This window comes from Bos grunniens, chromosome 4 (genome assembly GCF_055505025.1).
Source record: "Bos grunniens cultivar Pamir isolate PY7600 chromosome 4, Bosgru_T2T1.0, whole genome shotgun sequence".
Taxonomy (NCBI): Eukaryota; Metazoa; Chordata; class Mammalia; order Artiodactyla; family Bovidae; genus Bos; species Bos grunniens.
The window spans coordinates 70,997,315-71,024,933 of NC_141168.1; the positions used below are offsets into that span (position 1 = coordinate 70,997,315).

Here is a 27,619-nt window from a genome sequence, read left to right on the forward strand (position 1 = left end):
TGTCTGTCTCTGTTTTATTTTTTCTATTGTATATTTATTTTAAGCAGTATACCCCAGGATCAGCAAACTTACTACTGCCGCTGCTGAGACCTCAGCCAATATCAGTTGGGAATATGAGGGACCAGAGCTTGTGAACTTTTATGTTGAATATGGTGTAGCTGGCAGTAAGAAATGATTTCATTACCTGGGTTTTAATTGGGGGGCTATATTTGAAGAGATTGAGAACATCTTCAGGATGTACTGTGGATCGTCTGGAAAAATAACTTGATCTAAATGAATCCAATGTATGTGAAAAAATTAGAGTGAACCATCAACCTATATATTTTATATATAACTAGGAGTCTCGTTGGTTCATGTTATGAAATACAAGGGACATAATAAGTTCCATTGCATTTGTTATTTTTAGATTGTGGTACTTAAAACTCCTTATCCATGACTTGTAAGTTAGAATAATAAAAAATAATTTTATTTCTATGTTTAATATATTCCCAAGTCAGGTACTCTACTTATCCTGGCCACATCTACTAGGAGATGGGGCAACTTTAATTTTCAGAGTGTATGAGAACCCAGTCCTCCTCCTTAATACAGTGCTCTGCACTTAATGAGCTGGGTGGCCAGTGAATGTTTGTGACAAAATGTTGAATATAGTTCAACTTTCTGTTTAGGCCCTTATTGTGCAAGTAAATATTAAAAACAAAAAACAAAAAAACTATGAGTTTAGAAACACCAGTACTTGAGAAAGGTTGAATCTATAACTTGGGTAAATTTTAAGGCATTTAAGTTTACTGAAAGATTTGTCTTGTGAATAAAAAAAAAAAAAAAAAACAGTTCTTTCCATAGTTGGATCAAGCTGTTTAATGTATTACAGTTCTTTTCATAAATATCATTAGAGAAATTCAGTAGTTTCACAAGGCAAGGTAAAGATCAAGAAGTTTCCTTTGTGTTAAAAAGATTTAATCCAGTGGGTATATATGCAGTTAAAATGTCATCTGATATCCAGTTGATTTTTCTTTGAGGACGTTGTCATGTAGCTGTTCATTTTCATTGATTTATTTGACACAACTCAACTTATATCACCTAAAATGATAAACTGAAGCACCTTACATTTTGTCTTTTGCCTATAACGTGTATTTTCCTTTCTCAAAGCACTAAATGACTTCCGTTCCCTTAAAACATTCCAATGTGTTGTTTTTGCAAAATTTCCATAGGCAAAGAAGAATGGAGGAGAGAAATTGTAAATGGTTCTCGGAGCTTCTTTGGGTTAAAGGGTCTAATGCCAGGAACAGCATACAAAGTTCGAGTTGGTGCTGAGGGGGACTCTGGTTTTGTGAGTTCAGAGGATGTGTTTGAGACAGGCCCAGGTGAGGTGCACACCACACCAGTTCTGGCTCCCAGTCAGAAGTGAAGCCACCCAGTGCTCCAGTTGGAGATGGGAGGCTGATGGAGCCGTATTGTGGGTAGGGCTGAGAATGTCTGTGGGGCCCAGTTGGGTGTCGAGTTGGGTTTTTAATTGTCTTTGGCCCTTTATATCAAATTAATTACAGAATTGAGGAAATCACCTTCTAATCACATTTTTGCCAAAACCATTACAAAACCAGAGGTAAATATGATTCTTAACCTACATGATTTAGGTGACTCAATTTTTCACATCATTTATGTCTCAACTTTCCCTCAGAGTTAGAACAGAATTTTTGAAATGCTTTAGAGCTGAAACAGCTCATTGATAAAGTCACAATTTTTAATGTCAAAATGGACTGTAATCCAACCGAACTCTGCAGTTTGTGTGACAACTGATTTGAAGACTATTAAACTGCTGTAGAACAAAAAATTATTAAATTCATGTACTTCATTATCATACCATATTTGACTGCTTGTATATATTTTAGTTAGGTGAATATTATCAAAATACACAAGAACATTAAAGTCTCTAAAATAAAGAAAAATGTTCTTGTAAGGTGTAAAAATATCCATATTTCCTCATAAGATGGAAAATAATCCCCATTTGCTTCGATTTAAAGGGTTGTGTGGTATGTGTTCATTTTATGATTCATAAAATCATGTTATATTCACTCATTTCATGCATTCTTGGGGAAATGTTGCATTTCCTGTAGAACCCATAGGAAAATATGTATTTTTTTGTGTGTCTTTCCTTACCCAAGCCTCATGATTTTTAAACTCATTTCTTCTAATTTAGAAAAGAACATGAGTGGTTTGAAAAAAAGAAAAACTATAGGTAATATTTAAGAACATATTAAATAAATGTAGTATTAAAATACCTTATGAAAATATTCATATGCTAAAATCATAATGCTTAAGGAAAAATATTTTTCTGTTATTCTCTTCTTTGTACTTTCATATCCATAAGTGTACAGAGTTCTAGGAAAATTCCGTATTAAAAGAGGAATTGCCATTCACAGCCAGCAGGACAAGGTGTTTTTTATTACTGAGAATTTTTAATTTCAAAATACTAAAAGCTCAATTATCTATTCTGTCCGTATAGAGTTAGGAGGCTAATAATAGTAACAGCCCTAGTATTAGCATTCATTCAGTGCTAATCTCAACTAGGTGAATGGTTTTCTTGGCTTTTCTCATTCAGTCCTTACAACAATCTTGTGAAGGAGACTGTTATTACCCACTTCCACCCCATGTCAACAACCAGTAATGAGAGGTGAAGGGCCTGCCCTATCACCCAGCTAGAATGCAGGAGAGCTCATATTTTCAACACCAAGAATAAGCTCTCTCTACACGCGCGTGCTGCGATTCATGGGGTCACAAAGAGTCGGACACGACTGAGCGAGTGAACTGAACTGAACTGACAAACACCCACCATTCAAGGCCACAGAGGCCCACATCCCAAGGGGAACAGGTTGTCTGCAAAGTGACCACTTCAGGAACTTCCCTGGCAGTCCAGTGGTTAAGAATTTTGCCTTCCAGTGCAGGGGGCACTGGTTTGATCCCCGGTCAAGGAACTAAGATCCCACACGGCCAACAAATAAGCAAAAACAACAGCAGCAAAAATGACCACTCTGTTCAGCTCTTGGAACGTCTTTCCATCTATTCTGGACCCTTCATGGTCCCAGTGTACTCCTACTTTGCAGACCTAGCTAGAATTAGATTCCATCCACAAAATCAAGTTACGGCATTTTCTAGGACAGAGAGCAAACAAAACCCATTAGAAAACAGTTTGTCTTTGATGTGGTTAGACCTACAATAATAGCAGCAGCTGGCAAGTGAGTTTCAAGATGAGCACTCAGGGGTGGGCCATTCTTGTGTGTCAGCAATGGAGAATAGGATAAGGCCACAACCAGCTATTGTCACCTTTGACATGTAAATGTAACTGTTAAGAGAATTAGTTCAGTTCAGTTCAGTCACTCAGTCCTGTCCGACTCTGCCTGGCAACCCCGTGGACTGCAGCACACCAGGCCTCCCTGTTAAGGGGATAAACATCCATTAAACCGCAGTGACCTTACTTAACATGTTAGCTCTAGGATGCCAGATGCTGTTAATCCAGCTTGCTGGTCCTCCTAGTTTCTCTGTCTATCCTGTAGGGCTGTGGGATGAACTGTAGAGTTCATGATCTGCTACTCTTGATTCTCACTCCTCCAGCTAGATTTCAAGGTGCGAATGCTAGTGCCTGGCATGGAAGCATAGCACCCTGGCTGAATTCTTAATTCTCCATATGAATGAGTTGCTTCTCTCTCTGAGTTGTGTTCATTTTAGAAACCTAGACTCAACTTTCACCTGTGCTTGTTTGTGACTCTTCTTAGCGTGACACCGTCTCTTTCTTTGATACTGGTTTTTTAAGATCTATTTCTTTGATTATTTGTCTGATATGAACCATTTTTATTAAGTCTTGATTGATTTTTGTTACCATATTACTTCGTTTTATGTTTTGGTTTTTTGGCCATAAGGCATGTGGGATCTTAGCTCCCCCACCAGGGATCGAACCTGAACTCTCCTGCATTGGAAAGTGAAGTATTAACCACTGGATCACTAGGGAAGTCCCTAAGGTCTGTTTCATAATTTCCTCCTCTGGCACACACTGAAAAACAAGGCTAGAGATGGTATCCTGCTGTTGTGCTTCTTACCTGCATGTTTGTTAACACTCCTACCTCTTTTTCTTGCTTTCTCACCTCTTTTCCCCAATCACTGAGTCTCTTCTCTTCTTTCACAAAAGATTTAAAACAGATTGAAATTTACTGGGCCCAACAGTTTGGTTTTTTTTTCCCCCAGTGGGTTCTGGTTTTTTGTTTGTTTGTTTGTTTGGTCAACTGCCTCCAAACTTTGACCAAAGTAATTTTTTTCCCTTTTTAAACATTTCTAACTATTTTAACTCTTAAGCAGGTCACTTTTATACATAATGGATTCTTCAAAAATAGCCATTTATCTCACTCTTTTTCTTTCATGTTTTAAAAAAAAATTTTTTTAATTTTATTTTATATTGGAGTATAGTTGAATTAACAATATTGTTTTAGTTTCAGATGTACAACAAAGTGATTCAGTTGTACATATACATGTATCTATTCTTTTTCCAGTTAGGTTATTACAGAATGTTGAGCAGAGTTCCCTGGGCTATACAGTAGGTCCTTATTGGTTATTTGTTTTAAATATAGTAGTGTATATATGTGAATTCCAAACTCCCAATCTATCCCTCCTCCCATCTTTCCCCTTTGGTATCCATACGTTTGTTTCCTAAGTCTGTGAGTCTGTTGTCTTCCATGCTTATTTTATGATCCTAAGTACTCAAGGACATTTTCCTCAAAGACCTGCTCCCAAAGAACACAGGTTAAACATGAGACAACAAGCAAGGTGATAGAGAAGACTGTTGTTAAGACTAATTTCTAGGAAACAAAGTCAATTTCATTTTTCTGGTTTCTTTTCTGTTTTCATATTCTTTAGGTCTATTTGTTTAATGTATTGCTATATGGTTTATTCAACTAATACATGAATAGATTTTTACTGTAAATTTTTTGAATAAAAGGACAATCCTCTGTTGATCTCCTACCCAATCCTACTAACTCTTATTCAAGAAGAAAAAAACCTCACAGCCTTCATTGTGTATATGTGTGTGTGCGAGAGAGAGAGATGCACAGTGGTGGCCATGACTTGGATTTGTAGTAATATGTGCATTTTAGTTAAGATGATTTTGGAATGTCCTGTAACATTTAAAGTCTCTTATAGTCATTCTGGACTTCATATTCCTTTTCATGTGGATGGGAAATCAGTAGAAGCTCTTTTCACTTACATAATTTTTATTTTATGTCAACTTCTGGTACACTTGAATGTGTGTGTGAGCATACACACATATGCACCTCTTAACATCCTGTATCTGCCCAGTCTTAAATAAATGGGGCAGAGAGACATACTTTTTTTCTTTAGACACAGGGGCAAAACACAAAGTCAACTTGGAGGTTCCTTTATCAGCTGTCAAGAAACATTTCCACTTTGTGCATAGCTGCGTAGCCACAAACCACCAATTGGCAGTTCAGTTTTGACAGTCAGTATCTTCCTAAGACAATGTCTGTGCTGATACTTCAGTATCTTCTTGCATTTTGCCCTCATCAGTTGCACATAATTAGATGGAAAATGTAAATGTAGATAGTATTTATTACAGGACTGTAAAGCATTAAGCATATTACAAACAAAGACTCCGTAACTTCAAGCAAAGGCTCCATAGACTTACATCAGTTAATTTTTGGTTCAGCTTTGAAGAAAATGTACTCAATCAGAGAGCATGTGTAAACTGACAGAACTATGTTGCCAGAGTATGTGTAATGATGGACTTTTAAAATATTTAAAAGATGCAAGTCCCTACAGCGTTTTATTCTTTGTAAAGACTTCTGCAGAGTTAATGCCCGGACACCAGTGCATTATAGCGGTAGTGAGCAATGGCTGGTACCATATTCTTTGGAATCCACAGTCTTGGGTGAAGCTCTGACTCTCAGACAAGGTCTTTACCCTTCCGAGCCTGAGTTTATTCCTCATGCCTGCCTCAGAGGATTTTTGTGAAGACTGAATGAGATTTTGCCCTCAGTCCAGTGCCTAGTAGAGTAAGTTTCAAAATGTCAGTTCTTGTTATCATCATCCTCATCTTCACCCTCCCCGTGGTGGTTATGGTATGTGTATGGAAGGGGAGCCCTGCCCACACTCCTGCTTCAGTTGTATCTAGTGATGATACAACTCAAAAGCCCTCCACCCAGTGAGGCCCAAGAGGCTACTGGGACCGGCTACCTGCAATTTGATTCATATTCCAAAGAATGTATTTCACTTCTCATTTTATTTCTTCAACACACATCCACATAATTTTTCACATTCCTCTTCACACTTGATTTTAAGCATTTCATTTTTCTCCCTATCCTTTGAGTGGAGAAAAACGGCAATAAGGTGCTGTTTTTGCAATATACAGTAGCCTGGGATACTTGTCACCATGCTTCTTTCTGCATCCAGCAATCACATTCACCTAACCCAACCATGTTAATGGATTCAGAAGAAATCCAGTCAAATTAAAAGAATGATATACAGGCATTCTTACCAATAAAAAGAAGAAAACCCTTTACCTTATTAAGGTAAAAAGAGGGGAAAAAAATCAAGGTTTTAAAAAAATTTTATACCAGTGTCTTGAAACAAATTCTCAAGGGCTTTTCTGATTAGCCATTGATGCTGCACTTTGTCCCATTTGATTGACACTTTTGAACAATACTGGAAATGCTAATTATTCTGTGTTTTTCTTAGGAGATTTGCATACTGTGGTTGGTTGAATAAAGGGCTTCACATTATTTGACTCAGAGTAGATGAAAACTTAATCTGTATACATGTGATTGAGTATTATTCTCTTTAAACTGGCCACTTACTCCAGTAATACCACTGATAAAGATAGACCTAATAGTTTTTGGATTGGATCCTGAGTGATATTGAATATTACATGTTGATCCTTTTATGGTAAATAAGATTTTTCAGAAATTTCCCTAGAGCCTTCAGAACTCTGGCAAATGAGATGAAAAATAAATCTAAGAAATATTTTGTGTACAAATCAAGATGTTATATAAAGTAATAAGGTTGGTTATCTTATGTGGACAGGTTTCATGTGTGAAAAGTTTTCTTTTTAACAGTTTCTAAAACATTTGGGGGAAATGGCAACATTATTGTAATGGTATTTTAGCCTCTGAAAGTGGTTCCTTTGAAAGAAAAATACTCCATTAGATGTATACATTCTGTTCTGTTTAAAATGATCTTCTATTCTTATCATCGTAAATACAACTTACCCTGTAAACAATAAATGTTTTAATTGGTTTGGGACTATGTTTCTGTTGAAAATATATAGTGAAAATAACTGAATGCAATGCTCAGCAGGGTTTGTTAGCATTGAATGTGTTAGCAGTCAGATTTCTCTATTTGAATTTTCTTAATTGTTGAAGATTTTTCACCAGTTGAATATTTATGTAACTCCTGATTGGTAGTTGGCAGATTCCAATGTGGGGCCACATGTAAAATATAGAAAAGCTCATGTACATGGCAGTTTTTTGCTGCAAGAAGCTACAACACTTCTCACCTCCTCCTTAACCCATTGGCACTGACACCATTGACTTGTTTTCCAGCCATGGCAAGCCGGCAAGTGGATATAGCAACTCAGGGCTGGTTCATTGGTCTAATGTGTGCTGTCGCTCTCCTGATCTTAATTTTGCTGATTGTTTGCTTCATCAGAAGAAACAAAGGTGGTAAATATCCAGGTAAGAAACAGAGATTGAAATTGTCCTCTAATGCTGCATGATAATCCATGAAACTAAGATCATGAGAGTCATCACGGAGACTACAATAAGTGTATCTTCCCAGAGCCATACATTCGGACTTTCTGTTCAGACACTTGCTGATGCCTTTGTATGTAATAGAAGCCTAAAAATTGCCAAGGATCAAAAGACAATTTTGGAGGAGCAAATGAATCTGTCCTCTGAAGATATTAGTGACTCTGCTTCCTTAGGCTTCACAGGAGTCACAGGTACTGAAATAGCATCTAAAACCAACAGGCAGTAGTAGAAGGAAAACGTGAAGTTTTCTAAAGGAGGTAATGCATGAACTGGATCCTGATATGATGTGTAATAGTGCTTTCCCTATACGGTTAATGTTTTTTTCAATTTAATAGATCCAGTGAATTTCTATTTTCTTTTTACCTGGCCATTTCCCTTTCAGTGACAGGGGGGAAAATCTACAAAAGAATAGATTTCCAAAGCAACTTGTACCCATGAATATAGTTAACAGATAGATTGGTAAAATAGGGGGAAATCTTAGAATCTTAAGACTTATTCTTCTATCAAGTGAGTAAGAAACTTGTGCCAAAATGCTTTCATGAGGTTAACTTTATCTGTTAACAAAATATTCTAGGTTATTCTAACCTGTTCTGTTTTTCTAGGTTACCTCCAAGAGACTAATACATCAAAATATATGCATAGGGAGTTCCCTAGTGGCCTGGTGGTTAAGATTCTGGGCTTTCACTACCGTGGCTTACATTCAATCCCTAACTGGGGAGGTGGGGCCAATAAATAAATGGATGGCCACATGATACATCTGGTTGCGTATCATCTATGGCATATAGAAAAATTTCCCCACTGCTATATGTCTCATAGAGTGTGCTCTTAAAGACTTTGAATAAGGAAACACAGGATCAGTAGATAATAATGTTTTTTGGTAATTTTTTAGTTAAAGAAAAGGAAGATGCCCACGCAGATCCTGAAATCCAGCCTATGAAGGAAGATGATGGCACTTTTGGAGAATACAGGTGAGCCCCCTGCTTCTTAGTTGCCCTTCATTCTCCCTGCCCTGCGCAGAGACCATACTCAGTCATGCCTAGAATGGGATTCAGCCAGGAACATGCTCTGCCTGGAATTGCTTATTTATCTCAAAGATTAGTCAAGAAACACTTCCGGGAATAAATGTTTACACATCCCTCACAGTTAAAGTAATCTCACTTTTGGTTAGGGCTTGGCACTTTCACTGCCAGGACCTGGGTTTTATCCCTGGTCAGGGAACCATGTTCTCACCAGCTACATGTCATAGACCAAAAAAAAAAAAAAAATCCTACTTTTTCACTATAAATGTCCTTTGTATTAATAGGTTTGGAGATGGAGTGTCTCCCACTCTGGCCTATTTTCCAGAAACCCTTGCTATAATTGATCAACATAGAAAAGCTCAAGTGTTACAATAAGAGTTAAAACAATAGTACTCTACAAACCTGCATTATAAAGCAAACTATCCCTGTCATTCTCCAAGCAGTGCTTTTGTAAAACTGATGTTACTCTTTTCATCTTGGATTAGAAGGGTTTTTTTTTTTACCAAAACAGGTTCCTGTACACCTTCCTATTAATCATAAAATGATGGCTAGGAGGGCTTCCCTGGTAACTCAGCTGGTAAAGAATCCTCCTGGAATGCAGGAGACCCCGGTTTGATTCCTGGGTTGGGAAGATTCCCTGGAGAAGGGATAGGCTACCCACTCCAGTATTCATGGGCTTCTCTGGTGACTGAGATGGTACAGAATCCGCCTGCAATGTGGGAGACCTGGGTTTGATCCCTGGGTTGGGACGATCCCCTGGAGAAGGGAATGGCTGCCCAAACCAGTATTCTTGCCTGGAGAATTCCATGGACAGAGAAGCCTGGCAGGCTACAGTCCATGGGGTCACAAAGAGTCGGACACAACTGAGCAACTTTGACTTCACTTCACTTCAATGACCACTTCAATGGTGGTTTTAGAAGCTCTTAATTATTAAGAAATATCACAGCCCTGGAGGCAGTGTGTTAATTCACAGGGTTTTGGTAAATAAAATGTTCTTAGCTTGGCTCCATCATTAAGGACAAATGTAATGTAACCTATGTGCTAAATAGTTTTTTTAAAAAACAAAAAGATTTCTTTAAACAAAGATTTTCTTGCCTAGGGGTATAGGTATTTAAGAGAGATAAATTATTGTTTTAGATATGTTTAAAAGCAGAAACAAAAGATATATTTATTCAGTTAAAACATTGGGATTTTGGTATTCCAAAAAGAATGTATCTATTAATCAAAAATGCTTTTATACCTTGTTCTTTCTTTCTGTAAGCCTCTTGATTATATAATCTTTTAAATATGCACGGGGCCAGTATTGAGGTTCTCTCTTGCCAGAAGAAAAGGCTTTTAGGTAAAATAAAATGTGTCACTATTTGTGACTGCCAGATGATATTTATAAATAAGATATGTGTATTCATTTTTACTTATCTCTAGAGCTCATTTTTGGTATGACCATGTCAACATCACGAGGGGCAAAATAAAGCCAAGGGTAAGAAATATGAGAAGTGACTGAGAAAAACTATGTATTTTTTTTTTTTACAAAGTTGGATTCACACCAGTCTCCACACAGATGTAAGTGCTTTGCCTGTGTGTCTCAGCACCTCATCTTTCATTGTAATCTCCTTTCCAGAAGAGGTGACTATGATTTTTAAAACTCTTCAGAATTCTGGATCTTAGGATACCGAAAAACGTCTAGTGAGGGTTGTCTTGATGTCAGATGTTGACTACAAGGCTGAAAGGGTATGAAAACCTCATTCAGCATCCCCACTGGTCCATCCACAAAGTAATATTAATGCATTAAAGCAGCCTGCAGAGGGTCGCAGCCAAGGGCAGCCAGGCCTTAACACTGGATGAGTTGAAATCTTTGCTGATTTCATTCACTCTCCTGCATATTTCTCCTGTAAAGTAAGAGAGTCCAGAATTACTAAACAACTTGTTATTTTTAGTGTTCCTATGACTAGAATTCTACCCAAGATATGTGTTGCTGCTGCTGCTGCTAAGTCGCTTCAGTCATGTCCAACTCTGTGTGACCCCATAGACGGCAGCCTACCAGACTCCCCCGTCCCTGGGATTCTCTAGGCAAGAACACTGGAGTGGGTTGCCATTTCCTTCTCCAATGCATGAAAGCGAAAAGTGAAAGTGAAATCGCTCAGTCATGTCTGACTCTTAGCAACCCCATGGACTGCAGCCTACCAGGCTCCTCCGTCCATGGGATTTTCCAGGCAAGAGTACTGGAGGGGGGTGCCATTGCCTTCTCCACCACTGTTTATTGTAATAAAGCCAAATTTTTGATATAGTCTGAAAAAGTTATGTATCTGCACAAACCAAAAACAAACTATTGCTCTCCATATATTCTTCACATGGTAATGGATTTCTGTTCTACATTATCATGCCCAAATGAATCTGGCAACATACTGCTCACTCTGTGCATCTCAAATGTCAGCTTTCTCTTATAGTTATGTGAAACCATGATCGATTGTAGTAAGGCTTTCTCAGAGTCCCTCTTCTGCCTACTCCATTAAAACATGATTGAAATCTAGGTTGAATGTGAACTCATCTGGAATCAAGAGACTTAGTTTTGCTGTCAACTTAGCCCTTACCTTTGATTTCTTTAGATGTGGCATTTAATCCAAGTGTCAGTTTGTTCCATCTCTAAAATAACAGAGTTGTTCAAGTATGAGAGAATCTCTGAAGGTTTCTAGTTCTTTGATTTCTGTGCTCCTTTATAAACCATCTACCAATGAGTTTTAATGTGATTTGGGGTTTCAGAGCAGAACATAGTGAGTATTTAGTTACTGGTCTCATTATCACTGTGTTTATATTTCTTTGGTCATGTTTCTTTGTCTTGGTGTTAATTCATATGTGGTATGTTTGTGAAGCATTTTCAAATAGCTGTTTTTAGCTAATGCCTTGAGTTTCTCAGAAGACAAAGACTTTCCCTTGGGTTTATTAAAAACAAACTCATTGGTTCATGTGTGAAGAAAAAAACCTTGAAATTCTATAGATCTGCGAATTGCCAAAGGAGATAAGGTTCTGACAGGTGTCTTAAACCTGAAACACAACTCAGTGATTTTTTTTCATTGAAGCTGAAAGTTCATAAGGACAATCCCACAAGTGAAATCACTTCCCAAAACACCCAGCCACCCTTTGCTACCGATGTGGCTTTGTCTTATAACTTCCTGGCATGACCTGAGAATTTTTTTCCTTTGGTTTCTTTTCTACTAGGAGAAACTAAAAAACCTTTCATTCCTTAGATGTCACATGAATGAAAATGGATTCAACTGTTTATTATAGAATTTTAAATAATACACTTAAATGTCACAAGAGTGAAAATTACAAGTCCCTTGTCTACTTTGCACCTTCTAGAAGTTTTTGAGCTCTGTATTATTTATTGATTCTTATTCTTTTTCATTCTGAAAATAAATTAATATTCTATCACACACAGACACACACAAAATCAGGACTATTGCCTAAATGTTAATGAATTCTGTTGATGGTTTGCTTATTCTCATGCTTGAGGATGAAGCCATTTCTATGTGATTGGCTCTGAGCCAGGGAGTATTTCATAGTGCAAAAAGGATGGAACTTCAATGGCCAAATTTGATGGGGTTTTGTTTTTTTTTTTTGCATATGCTGTAACCTTGTACTCTCACTCCAACACTCACCCCCAAACAGTCACCCTCTGGTGGAAGCCTGCAGCTTTCTTTGTTTGTTTCTTTAATTATACAGATAGTAGGATCTGCATCCTTACTAACATACAGAAAAATCAGAGAAACAATGCAACCAACTGTGTAAGTGTTTTTTTGTTCTTCAGATCCATCCCTTTAAAAACCAGAATGAACATAGGTCATAAGCCATGTGACCATGGTATTTGATGGAGGCTCTTGGCAGGGAAGTCTTGTCATGTCAACATGACCCTGTTGCACGCATGCTAACCCATGTTCGTGAGGCACGGATGATGTGCACATATATTGCATTTGATATATACTTTAGATTTATTCTGCTCAGAGACGTAAACTGATCATGAGCAGTATAAACAGTGACAGACTTTTAGAGGGAGTGTTTGGTTTGTGAACGTCAAAAATTATTGCAGTGTGATTTGACCATGGTAGGGTGGTGACCACAGGAGAATCAGACCTAGTGATCACAGATGTATTCATCATTGCTGCATTTTTACTTTGCAGGCATTCAATGGATACTTTCTGTGTGCACAGCTATTTTTAAAAAGTGAACTCTAAAATTGATTCTTTAGGGTAAGAGAAGGAAAGAATTGGTTCCAGTGCTTTGTCTGACATCATAAAATTGATGAAGAAAAAAAATGGAAAAAAAAGTTAAAGTTGGAATTTTGAAGAATTTCTAAAATGCACTTATTGTTATTTTTATTGTTATTGTTATTGTTATTTTACAATGAATTCATTCAGCCAGTATTTATTGAGTGCCTACTGTATTCTAAGCTGTGGAGATTTTTAAAACCAATAGACTCTTATCTCACTAGTTAATGGTCGAGGGAGGGATGCAGGGAAGTAAAAGGACAATCTGGGCATAGTGTAAAGAGTGCGCTGGAAGGGAAGGGATACAGCCAAGGTGCCAAGGGAGCAGGGACAGGAAGCCAAAGCCAAGTTCATGGCCTTGAAGGAGGTGGCACAAGAAGTTGTCCCAGAGGGAGTAATGCAGGAGCTGAGTTTTAAAGGTTCCATTCCATTGCACAACTTATAAAGATAATCATTATCCATGACTGATATGATTATATGTATCAAAAACATATTTTGTGGCTATATGTACTATTTTAGGATGATTTTATTACTTTTTGGGGAACTTGTTCATCTTTGCCATTCCAGGCTAAGAATTAACATCTGATACCTCCTGTCCTTAAAAAATTCTCATAAAAACATGGATGGATTTTTTTAAGCTTTAAATACCACATAGCTAAATAAGGATATGATTGTTCAATGATCTTCTGTAGCTTCTAAATTCCTCTTGTTTGGGAAACTACCCTTTCATACTGAAACTTGACCAAGCAGCTTCCCTTGGCACAATGTCAAAAGCAGTTGACTTACTCTGTCATTAGAGAATTCATCTTTGAGTTGAAAAGAGGCAGGCATTCATTCAGAGCTTCATCACAGACTTGTCACCACCCATCTCATCTGGAAAGTTCTAAGTGTATGTGTTATACAAGGTATTTCATAGGAAAAAGTCTCTCTGAGGCAGGGAGTCTGGAGTGGAGCCAAGAGGTGTGATGGCAGGTGGATGGGCACTCTCATTTGTTAGGTACTGTTCACAAGCCAGGTGCTGTGCTGGTGCCTCATAAATACTTTTCTCATTTAACCAGATTCTAATTCCTGAAGTAGGACATTATATCACACGTCTTTAAAAGATCTTGAGCTGCCTCTGAACAGCTTTTCCTGGAAAGACTCTGTGAGTAGAATATCCCGTTTCCTTACTTTATGTCTTTTGAGCACAGCCCATGTTGCTATAGATTCTCGCCCACTACAGCAGCCCACTCCAGTATTCTTGCCTGGAGATTCCCATGGATGGAGGAGCTAGTCCATGGGGTCACAAAGAGTCAGTCACGACTGAGCGACTAAGCACACACGTGTGGCCTTTAAACTGCAAAGGATGTTTCTGGGGAGCCCCTTACTGGCTGGCCGTTATTCATAACTGATGCGATTATGTGTGTAAAAATCCAAATAAATCTGTAGGAAGATATTAGAGTTCATAAGAGAATTCAGTAATGCTACCTAAAAAAAAATAATGTAAAAGTCAATTATATTTCTTGCTACCAGGAAATAGTTGGAAAATAGGAGTTTAAAAGTTGTCCCAGTTATGATAGCATGATTCATGTTGATATATGTCAGAAACCAACATAACATTGTAAAGCAATTATCCTCCAATTAAAAATAAATAAATTTTTTTAATGAAAAAAAATGTTGCTACAAAAAAAAATTGTCCAATGTGTGTGTGTGTTAGCAACTCAGTCCTGTCTGACTCTTTGTGACCCCATGGACTGTAGCCTGCCAGGCTCCTCTGTCCGTAGAATTCTCCAGGTAAGAGTACTGCAGTGAGTAGCCATTCCCTTCTCCAGGGAATCTTCCCAACCCAGAGATCAAACCAGAGTCTTCTGCATTGCAGGTGGATTCTTTACCATCTGAGCCAGCAGTGAAGCCCAGATTTTCCAATAGGATAATGTCAAAAATTTTTTGATGTAGGAATAAAACCAACAAAAAGATCTTCCTGTATTTCCATTTCAGGGTCTGATATTCTATTCCACTCAGAAGTTTGTCTATCTCTGCACCAAAACTAAACTGTCTTAATATAGTAGCTTGGGGTGAGTCTTGATAGCTAGTGGGTCAAGTCCTCCAACTTTGTGATTCTTCCTCAAGAAATTTTAAATATTCTTGACTCTTTTCATGTTCTTATATAACTTAGAATCAGCTTGCCAAGATCCATATAAAAGCCTGCTGTGTTTTTACTGGAAATAAACTGAATCTAAAAAACAATGTAAAGAAAGTGAACACAGTTACCAGAGGTCTTCCTATTCATGGTTATGATATATCTCTCCATTTATTTACCTCTTATTCAATAGCTTTGAATGCAGGTTTCATTTTCTTCATGGGACTCTTACACATATTTTTGTTGGATTTGTTCTTATCTACTTTATATTTTTGTGGTATCCTAAATGGAATTATTTTTAAATTTTCATTTTCCAATTGTTTGTAAGTACTTAGATCAAACTTACTTTTATGCTAATATGATACTAAGCAATGTTACTAAGCTTTCTTTTTATTCTAATGTTTGCCTATAGGTTCTTTCCAATTTTTTATGTATGTAATCATACTATTTATGAATAATGATGGTTCTCTTCTTCTTAATATATATGACTTCTATTTCTTTTTCTCATCATGTCACTTAGTATTTTCCAATTCAGTTTTTATTAGAATTGTTATTTCTGATGTTAAACAAGAAACTTTCAACATTCACCATCAAGGATGACATTAACTCAGGGTTTCTTATAGACACATTTAAGAAAGACACTTCTGTCCCTAGTATATTAAAGTTTTATTGTGAATGAAACTTTTTTCCTAAATATTTTCTTCAGATTTTACCTTTATGGTAAAGTTTTACCATAAAACTTTTTTTTCTAAATCTACTGGGATAATCATAAATTTTTTTCTTTTGCAAAAATGGTGAATTACATGAATTGGTGTTTTTTTTTGTTTTTTATTGTTCTTTTTATTAAATTTAACTTTACAATATTGTATTGGTTTTGCCATATATCAAAATGAATCTGCCACAGGTATACATGTGTTCCCCATCCTGAACCCTCCTCCCTCCTCCCTCCCCATACCATCCCTCTGGGTCATCCCAGTGCACCAGCCCCAAGCATCCAGTATCATGCATCGAACCTGGACTGGTGACTCATTTCATATATGATATTATACATATTTCAATGCCATTCTCCCAAATCATCCCACCCTCTCCCTCTCCCACAGAGTCCAAAAGACTGTTCTATACATCATGTTTTAATGCTACAATAAGCTTGCATTCTTGGGATAAACCCAACCTGGTCATGCTATATTCTCTTTTTAGCCAATTGCTAAATTCTATTTGCTCATGATTTCTTTGAGATTTTTCTCATCTATGTTCCTAAGTGAAATTAGCCTGTAATGTTACTTTTACTTTCTCAAATTGTTCTTGTTGGTTTTAGATATCAGTGTTATATAATGTTATACTATCTCACAAAATGAATGGTTCCTCTGACATGTCAAATTTGAACATGTCCAAAACTGGACCACCAGTCTTCTAGCCCAAACATGCTGCATTCCAGAGTAAGGGTAATTCCATCCTTCATGCTACTCAAACCAGAAATGTTGGTGTTGTCTTTTTCTCTGTTTCTTCCATATCTAACCCATCAGGAAGTCCTATTGGTGCAGTCTTCAGAATACGTCTGTAATACCACTTTGTACCAGCCCAGTGTTCCACTCTGTCCCGAGTCACAGTCCTCTCACTCTTGAATTATCACAGTAATCTCCCTGGCCCCCTGGAGCAGGAGTCGGCTAACTTTCTGTAAAAGGTCCAACGATAAGTATTTTAGACTTAACAAGTTGCATGGTTTCTGTTGCAACTCTACAATTCTGTTGTAGTACTGAAGCAGCTATAAACAATACGTAATAAATGAGCACAGCCCAATTTTGATGTAGTTCACCAACCCCTCCCTCTAGGGTAGGCTATTTGCAATACTGATGACAGTAATCCTTTAAAAATGTAAATCATATCAGGTCACTCATCCATTGAATTCCCTCCATTGACTTCCTGTCTCAGTGAGACAGATCCTTACATGACCTGATCTATCACCTCTTTAATCTCAGTCTCTCTCTTCCCTCTCTTCCCCTCTCCCCCTCTCCCACCCCAAGCTGCTTTTCCATTCCTAGAATAGGCTTGCCCTCCTACAGGGCATCTGAACTATTTACCCGTCATAATGGCTCTCCCTCCAGCTGTCTACCTGACTAACTCAACTCTTTTTAAGTCTTTGATCAGATATCACTTCTTAACAAGGCCGTCTCTGGAAATCCTACTTGAATGTCAACTTTCCACCCCCTCCCCTGACACCCTCCATTCTCTTTACTCACCTCTGTATTTTCCATAGAACTAATCACCTTCTGACACACTCTGTGACTAATTTTTGAAATATGTTGATTGTCTGTATTTTCCCCTTCAAAAAGTAAACTTAGTGAAGGTTTTAGTCTGTTTTGTTTATTGCTATATCTCCAGTGACTCAAACCTGTCGTAGAGTAGGCACTAAATGAACATTTATTAGATGTATGGTGGGTGGGTGGATAGATAGATGGGTGAATGGATGAATCAAAGAAATGTCATAGACTAGAATTTCCTGGAGTGTACACCTTGGAACATTAGTTCTCTAAAGCAGAATAATATTAATAGTTGGGATCAAGGTAACAAAATTCTGCTCATCATTAAATTCTTCAGTGGAATTTTCTCACCAAGTTATGGGCAATAACTCACAGGAAGTATTCAAGCACAGCTTAGAAGCTAATGATTAAATTCCAAAAATGTGCAAGTCATTCTTGTACCAGGTTGGAGACTGGCTGCTATGTCCCCTGACATTTCCCAGACACAGGCCATTACAAAATTCTGTGATTCCTCCCTGGTTATTTACTAACAACAGTGATAATATCATTTATTCAGTTTGTGACAAGCACTTGTGTGTTGCTAACACAGGTAATTTTCAATAGCATATATCAATGTCATGTAAAGCCAATACTATTTTCCAGTCTTGAAATTTTCTTCTTGGCGAAAAACTGGAGACCCTAGTAGGAATTATTGGCCAGAATATCCATATACCATGAAATATTTGTATCTTGGCTAGAAAGAAGTTATTTTTCAAAGGAAAGGGAATAGTAAAGTCCTAGCACAAGTTGCTAGGTGAAATATTACAGCTCAGGGGCCTCTCTTTTACATGAAATCTTTCAAATTTTTTTAAACTAATGTTTATGTTTCCCATTTTTGTTCTTTGAAAGAATACAAAATATGTCATTGCTTTTTTTTCCTTTTTATTTTTAAACCAAATATTACCTGTTAAGGACTAGGTCAGCGTGCATACCTAGTTATATGACCATTTGAGTGAATGCTCTTAAATATAGTAATTACTCTTCTACTTCCAGATGTTATACTTAGGGGTTTAACAGAGACATAAGCAGATATATAGAGAGTCCTACACATGTGTATTAAGTTGCACTCCTCAGATTACCATCTGATATGGATCAGCTGCATAACACACTGGGGAGAAGGGAATAGTGGGGTAAAGAAGAGGGCAGGAGATACTGGCTTTTACATTTGGGCATCACTCACACTTGTCAGAATATATTAACACACTACTAATAGTACAGATGTAATGCCCTGAAGTTAAATTATGTTTCTTTCCAAATTAATAAATCTTTACCCATTAACTAATCAAAAATAATACTGTATGCAATCAGTATAAGGATTTTGCTTTTTTTCTTAGGCTATTTTCATTTGTTTCTTCTGCATCCCTTTAATGGAATGTGTAGGTCTCTTGAAAGGTAAGGTTCAAGTTTACAAGTCTGGCCTGCACTCAGTAACACAATGATTTGAGATGCAGGATTTTGCTTCTTGCTCAGAAAAACAAAAATCCATATTTCACACTTAACCAAAATCATTCTCCATTCATATCCAAAGAATCAGAGATATTATGCAGTTTAACATACTAACTTCTCTACCATAAACTTTTACACCCTTTTGAATTCTAGTAAAATAGTGATGATTTTCAACTTTTTTCAATTATTCTTTTGGTAATGCTTGTGACAATTTCTGAGTTGCTTCCAAATCAGGGGCCAGAATCTGTCATTGATATTGACATCACCCTGTGAAGCCATCCACCTGTCGAAGACTTCATGATTAAACCATTTCTGCACTCTACTTTCATTCCAACCACATTCCGGTCATTGAAGGCCACCTGGCGATTAGATTGGGCTAGAGAAGCTCAGGGCTCCAAATGCTTCCTCATAATTTGCATGCCTGATCTTTGAGAACCAAGCATTTTACCTAAGGGCCCATCTCGACGAACATGTTTTATCTTTCTTTTTCCAGTGATGCGGAAGACCACAAGCCTTTAAAAAAAGGCAGTCGAACACCTTCAGACAGGACTGTGAAAAAGGAAGATAGCGATGATAGCCTAGTTGACTATGGAGAGGGAGTGAATGGCCAGTTCAATGAGGACGGCTCCTTTATCGGACAGTACAGTGGTAAGAAAGAGAAAGAACCAGCTGAAGGAAACGAAAGCTCAGAGGCACCATCTCCTGTCAACGCCATGAATTCATTTGTCTGATTTGTGAGCTCTTTGCCAGTATCCAACTTTTCTCAAATGTTTATCTTAATAAGCACTTGTCTGTCCACCTTCTCATACTATGAACATAGAGGCAGAAGGTCTATGTGCTGCTGGGTGTTCATATGATGAGAACTGTCAAAGCAAGAACGTAACTCAGTCAAATGATATCTTAATGTGAACTGCAGTGCAAAGTGCATACTTTTTCATTCAACATAGGTCATCTTGATTTCCTAAGAACTGATAAAAAAAAAATGATACAACGTCATCAACAGATCACCTTCTGCCCACTTTGCGATACAGTTCAATAGGTTGCATGAAAAATGCTACACCTTTAAAGGATATACCTGTGTATGTTAATCAAACATGGGTTGATACTTTGTTTGATACTCTCCTCCACTGAACCCCTAAGTAGGAATTCCGTTTTCATTGTCAAGAGTGTTACTGTAGTATTCTCTAGAACTTCAATGTCTTTGTGGACATTGTCGTGAAATTGGTGACTCTATGTCTAGCTGTCGTTAGTCTTTTTGGGAGACTGTAAGGAACCATATGTACAATATATACTTGCTAAATGAGTTAATTATGACAGGTACATTTGCTGATGCTTACTGAGACTCTCTTACCTGCTCTTTGCTCCTCTTACTCCATTGACCTCTTAATCATCAAGGTATTATATTGGTACAGTGTTCTACTTTTTACATCCTCTCTCCATTCTGGTCTGTGATTTTTAGGCATAAACGATGTGTATCGCAATGCATTTTGGCACTTGTGCCAGACCAAGAGAATCTCAAACAGATCACTCCAATTAAATTTCCAAAATTATTCCAGAAAGCACAGGGCAAGACATATGCAGTGCCTTCAGATGATAAGCATTCCACAACATACTGCCTTCTATATCATTTGGTACAGTCAACTCGGAGTCCTAGATTATTGTCATTGTCTAAAAGTCACTTGGAAAAGGCAGAGTTCATGAAGATGGCAATGTTGGGGTATAAAAAGGAACTGTGACAGTAAAATGAAGACAATTTATTTTAAGGAGCATTTTCCCCCATATGTCTAAAAAGAAAAGTTTTATCACCAACTGGAGCATATGATGATTTTATGGTCTCTTATGGTTTCTATTAAAACAAGTCACATTCAGTAAGAAAGATGGGAACTTGGTAGAAAATTTTTTTTAAGTTATTTCAAAAAAAAAGCACATAAAGCAAAGCAACAGGAATATATTTTTCTCTAAGTCATTACCTATGTGGCAGCTTTTGAAACTCTGCAGCATTAAACAGTGTGTATGCAAATTACATGGATGCCTTGCAGAATCTAAGAAAACTGATAAGTGCTAACAAGGCCAACAGTCAAAGGGATTACATCTGTGGTTTTGAAAATAAGCATATATATTCTACCAGCTTCATAAATAATATCTATCAAATGGTTTCCTTCCACATATGAAATTCTATAACAACCTATGGTTGAAGGAATGCTCAGTTTCATTTGCCAATAAATTGGTTTCTCATAACTTGCATCAAGTTTAATTTTAAGTAAAGCTTTTTATATGTAGATATTTTGTTGAATTTGTACATACGCTTAGAGTGTAGATGCTATATGCTTAGGGGTGTTACATACAAATAAACATACCAACGATGTTTATGTTGTACTGTATAAAATGTTAGCTAATTAATACAGTGCGTGGGATTGGAAAGCATTTACTTAAATGCCTTCTGGGGTTTTATTTTCTCTTTTTGCTGTGAAACTGAAAGAGTGAACTATTTTCCATACAGACAGCAGGTTTCTAGAAGAAATTTTCAGAGCTTTGCTGAAGCACAGTTTGAAGTAATCCCAGGTAAAGATGGCTCTACATAGTTTAATGTCTCTAGTCTTCACTTTTCACAGATCAGCCTTTCTTGTGGAAATCCAGAAAGACCAGACAGGCTTGCCTTGGCATCAGAGAGCACAGAGATAAGTTACTTCAAATTTACCAATGTATGGGGGTGGGGTAGGGGAGACAAGAACAGTATAGTTTTTCCTCTTCCACAATGGCAGATGCTAAATTTATCTGTGCATGAAGGGGTTATTTCTGTACTAGTGCAACAGAGTTTGTATTAAAAGTTAAATGTGGTTTTAAAAGTCCTTCTGTCTCTTGTAATATATCATGTTCCTAGTGGAATATGAATGTCCGAGTAATGGTATATTTAACAGTACAGGCAGATGTGACTGGATTTCCATCAAAAAAGTAACTGTTAAAAAGTCATGATCTCTTTATGATTCTTCTTCAAACCTAGAGTTCCTAATGTTTTGTTTTATTTTATTTATTGGCTGCATCACATTGCTTGAAGGACCTTAGTTCCCTGACCAGGGATGAAACCTTGGCCCCCGGCAGTGGAAACTCGGAGTCCTAACCACTGGACAAACAGGGAATTCCCCCTAATGTGTTTTTTTCCCCCCTAATGTTTTAAAATATAATACAGAGTTTGATTTTTGCTTTTAAAAGGCAGAGAAAAAGTTAAATGAAAAGCTAAACAATATGAAAAAGAGCTAATAAAAGAGGGGCATATCAAACATTGTAATGCAAAGCAGGAATAGATATTAACCAGCCTTTGGAGAAACAGTCTGAGAAGTTAGATGCTGCTTCCTTTCCTGAAGCCCGATCACCACGAGCTGTTCCCTGTTGTCATCCTTTCTTCTACCTGCCTGGACATCCACCATCTCCAGCTATGGCAAATGGATTCCTTAACTTTTCCTGTTTGATGAAACAGCTTGAATGTGAACAAGTAGCACTGACAGATGTGTCATCCACCCCCTTCTCAGCAGCCCAGTTCTTCTTGAGTCTCATAACTGTCCAGCTCTGCAAATAGCCAAGACCTGGCTTGTTCCTCCATTTGCCCTTGGTCCCAGCTTTCTACCCGTAAGACCTTGTGCTGGCACAGAGCTCCCCCTCCCTACACAGTTACTTGGATACCAATGTGATACATGCGTCAACTGAATGATGCTAATAGACCCTATGTAGACCTTAGTCCTTCTACCATGGAGAGCATTCACTTTTGAGCAGCAAGTCAGGGTCTCCAGTCTATACCATGGGCCAGATTCAGTTGACGTCCTCGGACCACATCATCAGTCACAGGTCAGTTTAGCAACACAGCCTGGCCAGCTGTAAGCCTGACCACAAAAAGCACTGGTTTGCTGATGCCTTCTTGTTCAGATGGTTTATAATGGCCCTGCTTTACTTTTTTGTCCTCTCTCTTTTTTTTTTTTTTTTGTAAATTTAAATTTTATTGAAGACCTAAGATGTGAAAATTAAAAAAAAATGTAATTAGTATTTCTGTAATTTAAAGTATAATGATTAATTTTACTTTTGTAATTTAAGTAATTTCAGCAAGCCTTTTTTTAATTGTTCAGTTCTTTAAGATCTATGTTTATAAATTGACTTCACAAGTTGGAGAAGACATTAGATAATTGATATAACCCTGTGTAACCTGGTTTACTTTTAATGTCTGATAAAATAATTGGAAATAGCTTGTGGAGGCAAAGGAAAGAAATGTGAAGAACTGAGACTTCTCACCCCAACTAAGCATCTCTCCTGCTCATGAGATTTTTCTACAAATTGCCACCAGAGGGCTCCCGTACCTTATTCAATGGAAAACAGAACAAAAAACTGGGAAAACAAAGCCTCTGGAGAAATAGTGCCAAGGACCTTTGATAATCAGACTGGATCTGATCATGCAGAAAATGATTGCCTGCTGAAACTGGGAGAAGCGGAGTTGGCAGCTTTCTCTGAGGAGTTCACAACCTCCAGGGCGTGCGTCTGTGTCACCATGAGCCTCATCAGTATCTGCTTCCTTGTATGGTGGCCGGGTGGCTGGTGGCCCATCAGCAGAGCAAAAGGAGGAGGAGTCAGCCTCCTGGCTCCCTCCAGACAACCTCACCTGCAAGCTGGTGGTTGTGAAGGAGGGGCAGGATCCTAAAATGGTCCTTCCCCTTTCTCCCCATCATGCCATCTTGTCTGCCACAAGTGGTTTGATATTCTGTGGCTGGTTAACACAGTAAGCACAGTTTAAGCAGAGACAGCTTTTCTTGTTCACTTTAGAAAAAGCAGGAGAGGGAAAGAATACTCCCAGGGTATTTATATTAAAGAAGCAAACTGAGGTATAAATGCTGCAAGGGGAAGGCACGGGGTCCATGAGAGCAAGTGATGGAGGAGACTGAGCTGTGCAGGGTGGTCAGGAGGCTTCCCTGAGAAGCTGGGAGCTGGGGGACAGTGGGACCCAGGAGGAGAAGGCAGGATAAAGCCACTGCCCAGGAGGGGCCCTGCGTCAGGAGCAGATGCCCGGGCCAGAGCATACTGGGCCCTGAGCAGCAAAGGGTAGGTTTTTGAATTTAGTCAAGGTGCAGTGGAAAGTGAGGAGTAATTAAAAAGGTTAAAGAAAAGGGTTATATGACCAGATCTGTTTGTGAATGAGGTGGAATTCTTAGGATTTAGTGTCGAGAATGGGCTGGAAAGGAGCCAGGAAGGTTGATAAGAAGCCACTTGGAAGCTTCGCAGTTGTTTAGATAAGAGATGATAGAGGTTGAATCCAGATCACATCACTGGAGATGGATAGAAGTGGGTGGATTCTAAAGATATTTAGGAAGGAAGTTAATGGGAGTGATAGATCAGATATGGGAGGATGATGGAAAGGGAGAGATCCAAGATGGTGCTTAGATTCCTGACTTGTCTAACCAGACGGTATATTCCTTTTTATTTCTATAGCCTTCAAACCTCTCCAGTCTCACTCAATGTGTTCTGGAGACACTGTCTTGCTTCAGCTGTAGCTATTTAGCTATTATCTCAGCGAGTGACTCAACAAACTTTTTTTTAATCAACAAACTTTGTGCCTGTCTTTGTGCACTTGAGTAGGAGCAGACAGCCTGCACGCTGGACTCACTTGGGGAACACTGAAAGTCCTCATGCCTGCCCACTCACTCCATTGTGTCTCTGTTCTAATTGTCTGAGACATAGCCTGGCATCAGAATTTTTCAAAGCTCCCCAGATGATTCTAATGTACAGACAAGACTGAAACCGGCCTCAAGAAACATGTTTCTACACTCTTGTATGTGCATTTAAAGTATTTAATGAACAGTGTTTTGAATACATTTCTTCGTACAGGTTGATCTCAAATTATCTTGTATTTGTCCCAGTAAAAAACAACGATAACATATCTAGGGAAAATGGACTCTGCATCATTGGTGGGATTATAAAATGGTACTTTGAAACACAGTTTTGCCGTTTCTTAAAATGTTAAATATAAATTTACCTTATGACCCAGACATTCCACTCCTGGTATGTACTGAAAAAGAAATGGAAAAATATGTCTATGCAAAGACTTGTATACAGATATTCAAAGGAGCATTCATCATAATAGCCAAACAACAACCCAGATGTCCGGGAACTAAGGAATGCGTAAAGACAATGTGGTCTATCCATGCGATTAAACAATGAATCCATACAATTAAATAAGACACTAGTAGTTTTTTTAAAGTACTAATACCTACTGCAACATAGAGGACCAAGGGTAGCATTATGTTAAATTAAAAAGCCAGACACAAAAGACCACATACTGCATGATTCCATTTATTTGAAATGTCCAAAAAAGCAAGTCTATAAAGACAAAATAGGTTGTCTGGGAATGGGAACAGGGATTACTGTAAATTGGCCGGAGGGATTTTTCTAGAGTGATGTAAATGTTCTAAATCTAGACCAGTGCTGACAATGGCACAACTGATAAATTTACTAAAAATCACTGAATTGTATACCTAAGTGAATCTGTGGAATGTAAGTTATACCTCAATAAAGCTGTAAGACAAACCATCCTAAGCTTATGTGTGTCTGAGAGTGATCAGGGCTGTGTGTAAATGAGCCTTGGGATGAGTACAGCACCACAGGATGGGTCACTCCCCCTTCCCGTCCTCCTGATTTTTTCAGGAGACCCCACAAGATCAGTGGTTCTCCAAGTACGGTCCCTGGAACAACAGCATCAGCAGTCCTGGAGAGCAGTGCAAATTCTGGACCCACCTCAGATCTACTGAATCAGTTCTGGGAGTGGAGACCAGCATCTGTGTTTTCACAGCACTCTAGGCGATTCTGGTACATCCTAACATGTGGGCAGCGCTGGAGTCAACCTCCACTCCAGTCTCTCCTCTCTCCTGCCTGTAAGCATAGAAAGGATTTACCTTCTGAGATGAAAAGAAGAAACTTGGCTCTTTTCATAACAGCAAAAAAAAGTTGAAATAATGAAGTGTTCATCATCAGGTAATAGAGGAAACAATTCTGTTGTATCAGACCAACATTTATAGTAATGAAATACTAACCACAGTAAAGAGGAATAAACTACTGATACAGGTCATTCATTCATTCAACTTGCAAACAAGTTTTATTTATGTGAAACATTGGAACAAGCAAAACTAATCTACAATGATGGAAAGCATATCTGTGGTTGCTTGGGGCTGAGCTGTGGGGAGGGATTTACTACAAAAGGGCTGAGGAAGCTTTTAGGGGCAATGGAAATGGTCTATATTTTCATTATGGTGTTGTTTACAGGGGTGTGTTCATTTGTCAGGACTATATACTTAAAATGGGTATATTGTTAAAAAAAAAATCAACAAATTTGAGAAATCTCAAATTGAGTTGGAAGAGCAGAAGGGGGCGCTCTCACATCCTATGCTGATAGCAGAGCCCAACAGGAAAAAGACTCCTTTCCCAGCAAGGACTCAGCCAATGAGAAGCCAAGGGCTCTTTGTTTGCTCCTGCCCTCCCAGCTCCCCCTGTAAGAAGCCTATTTCTTCCCATGCTGTGGGCAGGATTTGCTCATGGCTCACCATGGTTGTAAGTCAGGGATTGCAGTTCTGGTCTGATCCAGAAGAAACCCACCTTTGCTGGATAAGTAATTGACAGTCGGTTCGTTTTAAGTCCACCATTATATCAATAATGCTGTTTTTTTCTTCTTTTTAAATTATCTTATTTTTCAAAAGTTTTATTGAGCTTTGATACTGCTGTTTTTTAAAGGGAAAAAAGAAAAAAGAGTTGGGCCTAAGTGACTTGTCACTTGGTTCTTTCTCATTCTCTGGTCAGCTGGCCCAAGGAGATTAGGGCGCAGGGGTGGGGAGGTGGGGAACCTTTGGCCCTGCTCTGGTCTCCATGTGGTAAATGCAAGGGGTTAAGATTCAACCTGACTTCTAGAGGAAGGTCGGCTGGAAGCCATCTCTCCCTCACTCCAGCGGGCCGTGAGGTCAACGCCTGACTTGTCAGGCATCTGAGGATGCATGTCAGCTCTGGTATCCACCCAGACTTCCCAAGCGTTGGGAGGCAGTCCCCCCTAACTTGCATCTTGGTGTGGCTTTTTTGAAACCCCGGCTTGTTGGCGTCTCCAGCTCAGTGTTTCAAGGTATCCTTCTTCTCTTTCTTATTTTTCTCCCCCAAACTTCTCATGACCTTCCTTTTTCCTTTCTGCTGTCCCTCATGTTTGCTCTCCTGGGCTAAACAGCATCTGTTTCCTAGCTCTCAATTCTCCATCCTGATGAGGTCACATTGACATCTCAGAATTAACTTGTTCGAAATGTAAATCTTCAGTTGTTTTATATGCTAACTCTTCTCTGCCCAGTGCACCCAGTCTCAGTAAATGGTCCCGCGTTGGCTCAATCAAGGCAGAGTCGGCATTTTCTCCTCTCCTACCCAACAGCTGGTTCTATTTTTTCCAAACTTTGTGTTGAATACCTGCAGCATCTCTTTATTTCTAGCCTCCCAACTGTACTGCCTGCCCCTCTTGCCCTCCTGCAACCCAAACGCCACACAGTGAAGCAGGGTTGTCAAACCTTTTCTGTAAAGGCCTGGATAGCAAATAATTGAGGCTTCTCAGGCCAGGTGCTCTGCATTACAGCTACTCAGCTCTGCAAGGACATCAACCACAGGTGTGTCAGACACTTAA

The 27,619-nt window shown here is 38.4% G+C and overlaps 2 protein-coding genes across 18 annotated transcripts in view; both read left to right on the forward strand.

Moving 5' to 3' along the window:
• Positions 1-25,506, forward strand: part of NRCAM (neuronal cell adhesion molecule) — a 249,991-nt gene extending 224,485 nt beyond the window's left edge. For 16 of the 17 annotated variants that reach the window (XM_086396801.1, XM_086396798.1, XM_086396803.1 and 13 more), the window contains 3 exons: positions 7,596-7,727; positions 8,692-8,770; positions 19,436-25,506. In XM_086396801.1, the coding sequence (XP_086252927.1) occupies positions 7,596-7,727; positions 8,692-8,770; positions 19,436-19,673 (449 nt within the window). In that variant the 3' untranslated portion in view covers positions 19,674-25,506. Of the gene's footprint in view, positions 1-44; positions 165-1,208; positions 1,362-7,595; positions 7,728-8,691; positions 8,771-19,435 lie in introns of all 17 variants that reach the window. The other variant, XM_086396815.1, reaches the window with a different exon arrangement.
• A 1,438-nt stretch (positions 25,507-26,944) lies between these two features.
• Positions 26,945-27,619, forward strand: part of LAMB4 (laminin subunit beta 4) — a 156,560-nt gene continuing 155,885 nt past the window's right edge. Inside the window, 1 exon segment of the mRNA XM_086396831.1 lies at positions 26,945-27,079. The gene's annotated coding sequence lies outside the window, so the exon portion shown is untranslated.